The sequence below is a fragment of the Megascapheus bottae genome, chromosome 5 (genome assembly GCF_031878675.1).
Source record: "Megascapheus bottae isolate mThoBot1 chromosome 5, mThoBot2.hap1, whole genome shotgun sequence".
In the NCBI taxonomy this organism is placed as follows: Eukaryota; Metazoa; Chordata; class Mammalia; order Rodentia; family Geomyidae; genus Megascapheus; species Megascapheus bottae.
In genome coordinates, this window is record NC_143513.1 from 67,722,907 (window position 1) to 67,734,960 (window position 12,054).

A 12,054-nucleotide genomic window follows, 5' to 3' on the forward strand; every position below is an offset into this window, starting at 1 on the left:
ACTTTTTTTTTTTTTAGGCTCTCACATTTTTGGCAATGGCCAGCCTCCTACCAAAATCCTCCTACTTATGCCTTCTGCTTAGTTGAAATGTCAGGCTGGCATAGGGCCCAGCCAAAAAGGCCAACATTCTGATTTATTTAATACTACTATATTATTAAAAGCATGATTCTAAAATTTCAAGTGTAAACACTACTACTATCTAGAATTTATATTTTGTATTTGTTATATAAAATGAAAGCATGTGTAACTTTTCTTCAGGCATTAAGATTGCAAACCCGGGGCCGGGAGTTTGGCCTAGTGGTTAAAGTGCTTGCCTAGCATGCACGGAGACCTGGGTTCGATTCCTTGGTACCACATACATAGAAAAAAGCCGGAAGTGGTGCTGAGGCTCAAGTGGTAGAGCTCTAGCCTTGAGAAAGTCCAAGAACAGTGCTCAGGCCCTGAGCTCAAGCCCAGGACTAGCAAAAAAAAAAAAAAAAAAAAAAAGATTGCAAACTGGAGTCCATCAGAAAGAGAAATCAAAGTAGACTTCACAGAGATGGTGATACTGACATAGTTCCAAATCGAACAGGTTCCAGAAAGAACAGGATGTGTGAAGGCTGAGACCAGCAGCAAGATTCATTTAAGAAGTGAAAAAATAATTATTATCATCAACAAGAACAACCAAAACACGGTTCCAAACAGCCAAGTACCTCTCCAGATAGTGGGGTAAAGAAGAAGCAGCATTGACCCTCCCAGGATGGGACTTGAGAGGGATCTGTGAAGGTTCAGTGGCCTGAGGATCTTCGCCTGCAGGCATGGAAGGAGGGAGATCTAGGTCCCCAACACCAGCCCGGGGCCATGGGGCGCAGTGGTGAGGATCGGGCCCAGGCTGTCCGTCGCCTCTCCCCCTTCCCCCGCCCCGCCAGTACGCGGCCTCCGCCTCTCCAGGGGTGCGGGCGAAGGAAGCCCGGGGCTCCAGGTGTCCTGCAGGGCTGGGGACCGTAGTCCCTGGACTGCTTTGTGGATCCAGATTCCAAAAGGAGCCCAGTAGTCCGTCCAGGCCACTGCGCAGCCTGGCGTCTCCCGGGAGGCCCCGGGCCCGGGCAGGTGCTTGGCTCCGGTCTGCCATGCCCCGGTCCGTGCGGGGCCCCAGGGTGGTTCTCGGGCGGGGCGGGGCGCCGCGTGCGCCCCGGGGCTCCCCGGCCCAGGGCGGGGGCGGCGCGACACGGAAGTGCCCGGCCTGGCTCGGCGACCCGAGGGAGGCGCAGCTCCGAGAGGGCGCACCTCGGCCCCGCCGCCGGGCCGCGGCTCCCCGCACGGGAGATCGGGCGCGGGCGCACCGTGGACAGGTAGGTCCCAGGGCCCGCGTGCGGTTCCAGCGCCCTATGCGCGGTGGGAGCCGAGCCCCGACCCTGCCGGCTCCGCCGCGGCACGCGCCCCTCAGTGCCCCGCCGGGAGCGCTGCTGGGGTCCGCGCCCGGCCGCCCGGTGCCCGAGCTCCAGGGGGCACCCGCCGCGGAGCGCGCCGGACCCCCTCCGAGGAGCCTTCCACGCCCAGACCAGCTCGGGTGCTGGGCACCGCCGCCATGGCTCCGCCGGCGCCCGGAGGACCCCGGAGGCCGGGCTGGCGCTGTGGGCGCTGCGACCAGGAACGGCTCGGCGGCGTCGTTCCATCCGCCTTCCCCTCGCCGACGACCAGGAGTGCCCGGGTCAGGGCACTGGAGAGCGAGGCCCTGGCCCCTGCTTTCGGGGTGCTACCCATCCTCCCCGTCCCCGGCCACCCCCACCCCGGGCCGTCGCCCTCACGCCGAGGGTGGGAATCGGAGGGACGAGAGTCTGGGGAAGGAGCGCCGCGCTCTGACTCTGGCCGGGAAAACTAGACGCCGGTGCTCCCAGAAGCCGAGGAGAATCGCGGGGTGCAATGCTGTTTTGCCCTGATTGCTTTACGGCCTGCTCTAAACTTCAGAGGGAAACCATGAAGAACCTAAAAGTAGAGGGAGAGGGGCTGGCGTGGCCGCGAGGCGGAGGGGAGGGCGAGGACCTCCTGCAGCCCCGCCCCACACAGGTCTCCTGGCCTAGGGGTTCCCCCCCCCCCCCCGCCCGCCCAGCGGAGGTGCGGTGCGGGGATTTTCCTGGCCTTGGCCTGGCACAGCCTGGCGGGGCCGCCAGCAGCCTCTGGGCACTCAGCATCCCCTGGCCTGGGGATGGCCCAGAGGGCTGTCGGGGTGGGGGCTGTCCCGAAGTGGGGGAGACGGTCCAGCTAGGGGGTCCCTCGGGTAGAGGCGGGCTGCGGATCCGCGATCAGAGTCTAGGTCCTTGCTCCTACCACCCCAGACTAGAGAAATGGCGGGAAATCACCCCCCTCTTGCCTAAAGGTTCTGATCTGGGATTTTCCCTTTCACCCTGGCTTCCCCCGTTCATCACGCCTGGGAGGAAAGCCGAGAGCAAGGCTTTTTCCTGCCGCACCTGCCACCCCAGTCTTGCCTGTCCGCACTTCAAGGGAGGCAGGGCCTGGGGTGTGTCACCTGAAGAGAACAGGGGTTTAGGGTCAGGCTTGATGTAGGGAAGCCCTCCGCCTTCTCTAAGCTGGCTGTGGGGTTTGCAGGGAGACCTCAGGGAGGCAGCAGGGGCTGGAGATAGGCCTCTACCTGCATTCCTGCAGCTTCTTCCCCTTATTGTCCCTGGTGTCCTTTTGTTGTTTAAGTGGCCTTGCCTGGGACTCTACATGTGTGTATGTATGTATGTATGTATGTATGTATGTATGTATGTGTGTGTGTGTGTGTGTGTGTGTGTATGTGTGTATGTATGTGTACTGGGGCCTGAATGTAGGTCCTGGGTACAGTCTCTTAGCCTTTTCACTTGAGCCACAGCTCCATGTTCTGCTTTTTGATAGTTAATTGGAAATAAAGAGTTCCACAGACATTCCTGCCAAAGCTGGCTTTGAACCACAATTCTCAGATCTCAATATTCTGAGTAGCTAGAATTATAGGTGTGAACCATTGGTGGGTGACTTGGCCTGAAACTTTATTTATTTTTATTTTTTTAATTTTTTTGCCAGTCCTGGGCTTGGGCTCAGGGCCTGAGCACTGTCCCTGGATTTTCTCAAGGCTAGGGCTCTACCACTTGAGCCACAGCACCACTTCTGGCTTTTTGCTATGTATGTGGTACCGAGGAATGGAACCCGGGTCTTCACGCATGCTAGGCAAGCACTTTAACCACTAGGCCAAACTCCCGGCCCCTATTTTTATTTTATTATCAAGATGATGTACAGGGTTACAGTTACATTCATCAGGTAGTGGTTACATTGTTTCTTGAACATTGTTACCCCTTCCTATGTTTTTCTCCCACTTTTCCTCCCCCAACCACTCCCAAGTTGTAAAGTTCATTTCCAGCATGTTGTACCTGAAACTTTAATAGGAACTTTGGGTCTACCTGTCCAGAAAGGGCTTAAAGGCTGGGTGCTTTACTGCTTGACCTTCTTGTGGGGGCTCCCTTAGGTCTTCAGTGGACCCCATCCTTTGTTTTTTTTTTTTTTATTTCCATGGAAGGTGGTGGATGTACTGTTGGTTCCCCCCTTTTCCAGGAATCAAATGCACAAATGTGGGTCTGGGGCTGTACACATCCCACCTCCTCGAGCCTCCAGACCCCAGAGAAAGCTTAAGTGTGTACACACTTCAACTCAGAACCGTCAGACATGGATTGTTCTTGCACAGGAGGAAGCTTCTGGGGAATGTATAGCAAACCTGCGTCTGCTCAGGGGAAGACCCCAGCAGACCTGGCTGTGAGCAGAGCTCCTGGAGGTTGAAGACCCTCTGTGGCCTGGTAGACAGACGCTCTTCAGGCCTGGAGGCAAGGCTTGTTGTGGGGGGGCCCCTTTTCATACCCTGTCCCTGAAAGGATTGCAACTAACTTCCTTCCTTCCTTCCTTCTTCCTTCCTTCCTTCCTTCCTTCCTTCCTTCCTTCCTTCTTTGTCACTGAACTCTCCTCAGATCTCAGCATTCCTGAGTAGCTAGGATTACAGGTGTGAGCCACAAGATGCTTGGCAAGATGGCAACTTTCTAACACGAAAACCAGAAAAATAATTTCAAAACCATGTTCTGAATTAAGCAGCACTGTTACCAAGGGCCAGAGAGCTGGACTGGCCCCTGGCTCCTTGGTTCTGGCAGCTAGGACCTCAAGTAGATCTTTCTGGTCTCAGCTACATCACTCTGGCCAGCTGTCTAGCTATGAGCCTGGCCATGTGTGGCTCATTCAGTAACTTGCCCGCCCCTGTGTCAACAGCACAACTTCTTACTGCCCACCCTCACATAGCTAGAACTACATGCTTCTGGCCAGCCCCACCCCTCTGTTGTAGGATGAACCAAGGCCTTTTAGGGGGTTACAAAATAAAAATGTGGGAAACTAAGACTATCCAATGCTGAGAGCCTCACCAAAAGTGTTAGGCTTGTCAGCAGGCTTGGAATGTGAGCATTAGGCTAGAGGTTGAGGGGCTGGGAATTTGGTCTTGGCACCCACCTAGGAGTTTTCTCTGCATCCCCTTCCTCTCTCAACAGGCATAGGCTGTTTTGGAATTGTCCTGTTAGGCCACTTTCGTTTCCCCTGGGGCAGGGTGGAGGCTGGTGCAGAAAGAGGAACTGAGCACCGACTTCTTGGGCCTGGGGGAGGGCTGGGAACCTTCCTCTCCTCCGAGGCTGGCCTTACTCTAATTAATGGGTGTCTTGACCATTGAACGGGACACTGCTCTGAAACCTATAGAGGGCCATTGGAATTTTGGAGATGGCTTGTACCAGCCACAACCCAAAACAGTACCAGGCAGTGAACTTTAGGGGAAACTGAGGCTCCATGCGACAAGATCCAAGCAGCTCTGATTCAGCCCTTGGTCCTTCTTTGTGCAGCAACAGATTCCCCTCTGAGGACAAGTGGTATGATGGATTCTTTCCTTTCTGTCTCTGACCCTGGAGTCACAGGGCTAAAGACCAAGGGCAATGGCAAGGGGGAGGAGAGAACCTGCCTGGGGATGAGGAGGGGCAAGAGGGGCTCCAGACTGTGACCTATTTTAGGTTCTGGGTTGGAGAAAGGATGGGCAGGTGGAAGGGAGGGCACAGGGGTTTCTTGTGTCTTTCTCATGTGACTAGCAATGCTGAAACTGACCTGGGAAGAGGCAAATTCCCAAGGAGAGCCATTAGACCTTGGCTGTGTGCATCTTGCATCCATTTGCAGGCCAGGTTGGAAAACCTACTAGGGGCATTCTAAATGATAGGAGAAAATTGATGGCGTCAGAGAGCCAAGATGTAAGGCTGTCCTTGCTAAAGGATCAAGGCATGGAGAGAGTGGGGGAGGAGAGGACTCGGAGAACTTTATCCCCAAGGGAATCTAGAACTAGAGCTCAATTTGAGAAGTAGATGTGGAAACCATCTTTATTTGCATGTTCTTTTGTCTAAGGCCAGGTTTTCTAGAACCCTAAGATGGAATTTGTGTGTGTGTGTGTGTGTGTGTGTGTGTCCTGGGACTTGAACTCAGAGCCTGGGTGCTGTCCCTGAGCCTCTCTGTACTCAAAGCTAGCGCTCTATCACTAGAGCAATACATTACCTCCTGCTTTTTCTGAGTAGTTTATTAGAGATAAGAGTCTCCTGGATACTTTCCTTGCCTGGGCTGACTTTGAACTGAAATTCTTAGATCTCAGCCTCCTGAGTAGCTAGGATTATAGGCATGAGCCCCTAGTGCCCAGCTAGATGAAATTCTTTTTAAGAGGATTTGTCTATAGGCTCCAGGGCCTTTTCAGGGGAAGGAAGGTGAGAAAAATGGAAGGCAAAGTTGAGCAGGAACCAGATGGTTTAGTGGTGGGAGAAACATCGGATCATACAGGAGCTTTGCTCTTTGCTATAATGCAAGGGAGCCAGGTTTTCCTTCCAGCTAGAAGGCTTGACCCTGGCTCTGGGATGCTTCTGAACCTGATGCTTGGTACTGTTAGCAAAGCCTGGTAAAGGGCACCAGGCCTAAAGTGTCTACTAGCGATGATATAAGCCCTTCCCTCCCCTGACACAAAAGCATAGATTCTGACCCTGTGACAGAAAGCTGAGAGTTGGAAAGGACGTGTGGCTTTGAATACCTGGAGAGATAGGACAGACCATCTCGCTTGCCATTCATGGCAGGGCAGTGAGTGAGCTCTATCTACCTTGTTTCCTCCCGCAGATCCTGGGGCCATGAACCAACCAGCCCCTGGAGTGCCCCCACCACCCCGTCGTGTGCGGCTGAAACCCTGGCTGGTGGCCCAGGTGAACAGCTGCCAGTATCCAGGGCTTCAGTGGGTCAATGGGGAAAGGAAATTCTTCTACATTCCCTGGCGCCATGCCACAAGGCATGGCCCCAGCCAGGATGGAGGCAACACTATCTTCAAGGTAAGCCTTGGACAGAGTGCTGCCCAGAAGAGGGACGCACATTCCACCTATTTCTGGAAGGGTGGTCACTCTCCGGGCTACCAAGCTCAGATCTCTAGTCTAGACCTCAGGGACATACCCGGGTTAAGCCACATTTTCTAGGCTGAAGCCTGCAGCAAATGTCTTCTGCCTACTACTTGCTCTTGCCTTGTGCCTGTTGTTCAGAAAAACACATTCAGGACACATATACCCTATATGAAGCTGCTAGCTCATCCTGATCTTGATGCTGGGCACGCATTCCTACAGCAGACTATACTATTATCATTTTTACAGTAGATAATATAATTATTTTCAATTTTCTGCATATATAGATAATGCAAAAATTAGAATCAAGCCACAAATCCCCATCCAGCTTCAGGATCAGCTTTCCTTTCCAATATATACCCCTGTCACTTTATTTTCTTTGTGTTAGTCCTAGGGCTTGTATTCAGGGCCTGGAGTCTGTCCCTGAATTTTGTGCTCAAGGCTAGCACTCTACCACTTGAGCCACAGCTCTACTTCTGGCTCTTCGGTGGTTCATAAGTGTCTTATGGAGCCGGGAGAACCAATGTCTCACGTCTACTCCTAGTAACTCAGGAGGCTGAACTCTGAGGATCTTGATTTGAAGCGAGCCTGAGCAAGACAGTCAGTGGGACTCTGAAGTATTTGGGCTCTTTTGCATGCTTCAATAACCTGTATGTATGTGCAATTTTTTTATAACTTTAGAGAAATCAAATAGGTTAGCAGGGTATTGATGGCTCACACCTGTAACCCTAGCTACTCAGGAAGCTGAGATCTGAAGACTGTGGTTCAAAGCCAGCCAGGACAGGAAAGTGTGTAAGACTTATTCCTAAATAACCACCAAAAAGCTGGAAGTGGAGGTAGACTCAAGTGGTAGAGTGCCAGCACTGAGTAGCAAAAAAGCTAAGGGATAGTGCCCACAACCTGAGTTCAAGCCCCAGAATACACACGCATACACATGCACAGAGAGAGAGAGGGAGGGGGAGGGAGAGAGAGGGAGAGGGAACTAGGTTAAAGGCCTGCTCTTCTGAGCAATCTATTGGCATTGACCCTTTGAGTATCCATCCACTGGCACCTTGTGAACTCTCAGTGAGGAGGAGGTAGTGGTACAACCAGTATGTAGCTTGCACATTACAGCTTTAAACCCAGACTGGCTCCAGATCATAAACTTTTATCTACCACTGTAAAGGTGGATGTAACATTGTCCTTAAAAGATTGTACCTTGTCAGGTTTGGTGGCTTACACCTGTAATCCTAGCTACTCAGGAGGCTGAGATCTGAGGATCATAGTTCAAAGCCAGCCTGGGCACTAAAGACCAAGAGATTCTTATTTTCAATTTATCACCAGAAAATGGGAAGTGGGGCTATGGCTCCAGGGGTAGGGCGGTAGCTTTGAGCTGAAGAGCTCAGGTACAGTGTCCAGGCCCAGAGTTTAAGCCCCATGACCCACCAAAAAAAAAAAAAATTGTGTCATGTGGCTTTTTTCCAGGAAAAGTGCTGCATGTCCTACAAAGCACATAGATTTCAGTGAGCTGGTTTGAACCATGAAGCCTGAAGAAAGCTGGGTCATATCCTCCTTTGAGTCCCTCAGCTCAGCAAGGTTTGCCTGTAGGACCAGAGAGGTTGACTGAGGCCTTGAAGATGGGTGAAGTTTTCCCTGTGATCCACTGTCTTTTCCTCCTACTCCAGGCCTGGGCTAAGGAGACGGGAAAATACACCGAGGGAGTGGATGAGGCGGATCCAGCCAAGTGGAAGGCCAACCTGCGCTGCGCCCTCAACAAGAGCCGTGACTTCCGACTCTACTATGATGGGCCCCGGGACATGCCACCTCAGCCCTACAAGATCTATGAGGTCTGCTCCAATGGTCCTGCTCCCACAGGTATCCTGCCTGGCCCCCTGGAGGCGGTGCTGTCACCTTAGTACAGGAAGGGCCAGTGTTAACAGTTGTCCAGAACATGACTGCTGGGACTCTGTGAGGCCATTACCCCAGGGCTTCCAGAAACTGCTGGGAATGCAGCTCGGGCCCTGCATGCTTCCTCACCCTGCCCTTGTTCTGGTTTTTAGGGGAAGTCCCTACTGCGTCTTGGAAGTGGTGATCTTAACCTTGTTCTGTGTTCAGGACAATAGCCCCAGCGGAAGTTTTGGGCGATCCTTTGCCCACGATGGAACCCTGGGCTGGCATGGCTCCTGCTTCACCACCTAATCCTTTCCAGTCTTGCTTTTCTTTCCCTTTCTGTGCAGAGTCCCAGCCCACTGAGGATTACTCTCGGTGTGCAGAGGAGGAAGAAGAAGAAGAAGAAGAGGTACATGGGGCAGGGAGTTGGGAGAGGACCATACTTACCTGAGCTTGCCTGCCCTGGCCACTGGTAGGGTGTCTAACTAGCCCACCCTGCTGAGCAGTCTCCTTGTCTAGATGCTACTGTTCTCTATAGCTCTTTTTGGGGGCTTTTCCTTTTTTGGGGCTTCTGAAGGACAAGAGAGTACACACCTAGTCCCTCCCTCACTTGGTATTACCCATGTGTCTTACATTGTTGGACTGACTGACCCCTCCTGCCATTGGGTTTGACTGGTACTGCTATCTGCAGAAAGCAAATGAGGAAGCAGACACTGCGAGTTCTCATTCTGCCAGGATGGCAGCACTGGGATGGGAGGCAGGGTCTGGCCTGGTGGAGCTGGAGCTGGGGAAACTGCCTTGTGCCATTTCCTCAAGGTGAGATCCAGTTGTAACTTGTTCACCCTTCCCTCCTCTTTTCCCCTCAGCTCCAGAGGATGCTACCAGGCCTGAACATCACAGGTGGGGCTGAGAGGTGGTGTGGTTGGGGGGTGTAGCATAAGAAGCAACAGGACAGGGCTGAAGGGAGGCTGGGGAATGCTAGTGTGGGAGGACCTCTGGCAAGGGGGTAGAGGCGGCCTCATTACCAGTTGTGTCCACTCTGCCCTCAACAGAAACAGTGCAGCCCACTCCTCCCATGGCAGTCTTACCCAAAGACATAAAATGGCCACCTGCTCTCCAACCACCCGTTGGTCTGGGTCCCCCTGACCCAGACCCCAGCTGCCCAGCCCCTCCCACTGGCATTACTGCTGGCTTCGGGCAGATTCTCCCAGAGTCCCTGGCTGGTGGTGCATCTGCAATGAGTGAACAACTCCTGCCTGACCTGCTCATTAGTCCCCACATGCTGCCTTGTAAGTGGGCTGAGGGGGCTGGGGGAGGGGATACAGTAATATCAGAATTGGGGACAGGGCTTCCAAAAAGGCTAAGGATGGTGGAGAACAAGCCTTGTGTCAGTCTTCCCCGAGTGGAAGAATTGATGTGGATGCAGAAAGGGAGCTCTGGGGCTGGTGGCCTTCGTAACCTGCTTCTCTGCCCCACAGTGACTGACCTGGAGATCAAGTTCCAGTACCGAGGGCGGCCACCCCGAGCCCTCACCATCAGCAACCCACAAGGCTGTCGCCTCTTCTACAGTCAGCTGGAGGCCACCCAGGAGCAGGTGGAACTCTTCGGCCCTGTGACCCTGGAGCAAGTACGGTTCCCTAGCCCAGAGGATATCCCCAATGACAAGCAGCGTTTTTATACAAACCAACTGCTAGATGTCCTGGACCGGGGCCTCATTCTCCAGCTGCAGGGCCAGGACCTCTATGCCATCCGCCTGTGCCAGTGCAAGGTGTTCTGGAGCGGGCCCTGTGCTGCAGCACATGGCTTGTGCCCCAACCCCATCCAGAGGGAGGTCAAGACCAAGCTTTTCAGCCTGGAGCAGTTTCTTAACGGTGAGCCTCTCATCATGCTCCTCCCGGCCACCTTTTGCCCTGAACACTGTTCTAGCCTCTGACTGGAGGCCTTGATCTTGATGCAGAGCTCATCCTGTTCCAGAAGGGCCAGAGCAACGCTCCACCACCTTTTGAGATTTTCTTCTGCTTTGGGGAAGAGTGGCCTGACCGCAAGCCCCGAGAGAAGAAGCTCATTACTGTCCAAGTATGTCCCCAGCCTCACTTGAAAGTTGGGGGACATGGGGCTGGGTCACTGGTCCAGAGTGAAGAGTGGGCACCTCTGGAAAGTGAGGATAACCAGGGCTCAGGGTTGGAAGTGCCAATCCACCACCTGCCCCTGGTGGATTCCTTCAGGCACTGCTAGATCTGAGAGGCTCGCCAAGTCTCTGTTCTGTCTCATCTATGCCCCACAGGTGGTACCTGTCGCAGCTCGGTTGCTACTGGAGATGTTCTCAGGGGAGCTTTCTTGGTCTGCTGACAGCATCCGGTTACAAATCTCAAACCCAGACCTCAAAGACCATATGGTGGAACAATTCAAAGAGCTCCATCACATCTGGCAGTCCCAGCAGCGGTTGCAACCTGTGGGCACAGCACCTCCTGTGGCAGGTCTTGGTGCTGACCAGGGCCCCTGGCCCATGCACTCAGTTGGCATGCAATAGTGAGACTACAGAGTGTGGCTGGCCATCTTCCTGGGCAGCTGTATGGACAGATAGGGCGATGTGGCGGCCCCGCAAGCCTGCTGGCTGTAGAGTCTGCCTTTTGGATCTCCTAGGAATGGATCTGGGCCAAGAGTAAAAGAAGAGAGGCTTGCTGCCAGGCTGTTTCTGAACATCTTTGCTCTAACAGTCTTCCTTAGGTTGGCCTCTCCTGTGCTTTGGAGAAATTCAGCCTTCATCCTCATTGAGCTGGGGAGGAATGCCCCAGCCTGATTATACAGGGAAAACTCCCACATGGCCCATACTTACTATTGTCCTATTGCTCCTGGCAAAAAGAGCCAAGGAATGGGCCAGATGGTTTCTGTGGAGTATGGGCCTGATTTAGAGGTTCCTTAGTTTGAGTGCTTCCATACCTTTCTTCCTCTGAGATGGATCTGGCCTTTAAATGTTATCAGACACTTAAGACCAGCAGCTAACCTCCTTATTAAGTCTAAGAAAATGGAGTCAAATTTATGGGTTTTTGGTTTTTCTTTTTTTTTGGGGGGGGGCATCCTGGGGCTCGAACTCTGGGCCTGGGGACTGTCCCTGAGCTCTTCAGCTCAAGGCTACTGCCCTACCCCTGGAGCCACAGCCCCATTTCCCATTTTCTAGTGGTTAACTGGAGATAAGTCTCTCAGTCTTTAGTGCCCTGGCTGGCTTTGAACTGCGATCCTCAGATCTCAGCCTCCTAAGTAGCTAGGATTATAGGCATGTGCCACCAGCCCTGCTTGTATTTTTTATATAATGTGTTTTTGTGCTCATACTGTCCTTTGAATTCAGGTCCTCATGCTCTTGCTTAACGTTTTCCACTCAAGGCTGGTGCTCTATGACTTGAACCACACTTTCACTTCTTACTTCTGTTGAAATAAAGGCTCAGATTTGTCTGCCAGACTGGCTTCAACCTAGCATTCTCATCCTCAGATTCCTAAAGTGCTAGACTTGCTAAATTAATAAATGCAAAAAGTACACCTAGCTGTTTCTTTTTTTTTCTTTTTCTTTTAATCAGACTCTTTCAGATGCAGACTGGCTTCCCCCGTAGCTACCCTCTGGCTGGGGTCTCCCTTCCAGCTGGTTAGTTAGCTGGGTCTCCATAATCACTTGACTGGCTTTGCTTCCTGGAGGAAGAGAGCTAAGACAAGGGTATAGAACACTGGCCAGGCAGTGGGCCGGGAGGTT

At 52.9% G+C, this 12,054-nt stretch overlaps 1 protein-coding gene across 1 annotated transcript; it reads left to right on the forward strand.

The window, feature by feature from the left end:
- Positions 1–1,268: 1,268 nt before the first annotated feature.
- Irf5 (interferon regulatory factor 5) lies at positions 1,269–11,846 on the forward strand. Its single transcript, XM_090333274.1, has 9 exons — positions 1,269–1,331; positions 6,175–6,380; positions 8,108–8,297; positions 8,660–8,721; positions 9,179–9,212; positions 9,365–9,601; positions 9,791–10,183; positions 10,270–10,388; positions 10,597–11,846. The coding sequence occupies exons 2-9, from the start codon at positions 6,186–6,188 to the stop codon at positions 10,840–10,842; spliced, it is 1,476 nt and encodes a 491-aa protein (XP_090189400.1). The 5' UTR covers positions 1,269–1,331; positions 6,175–6,185; the 3' UTR covers positions 10,843–11,846.
- The last annotated feature ends 208 nt before the right edge of the window (positions 11,847–12,054 follow it).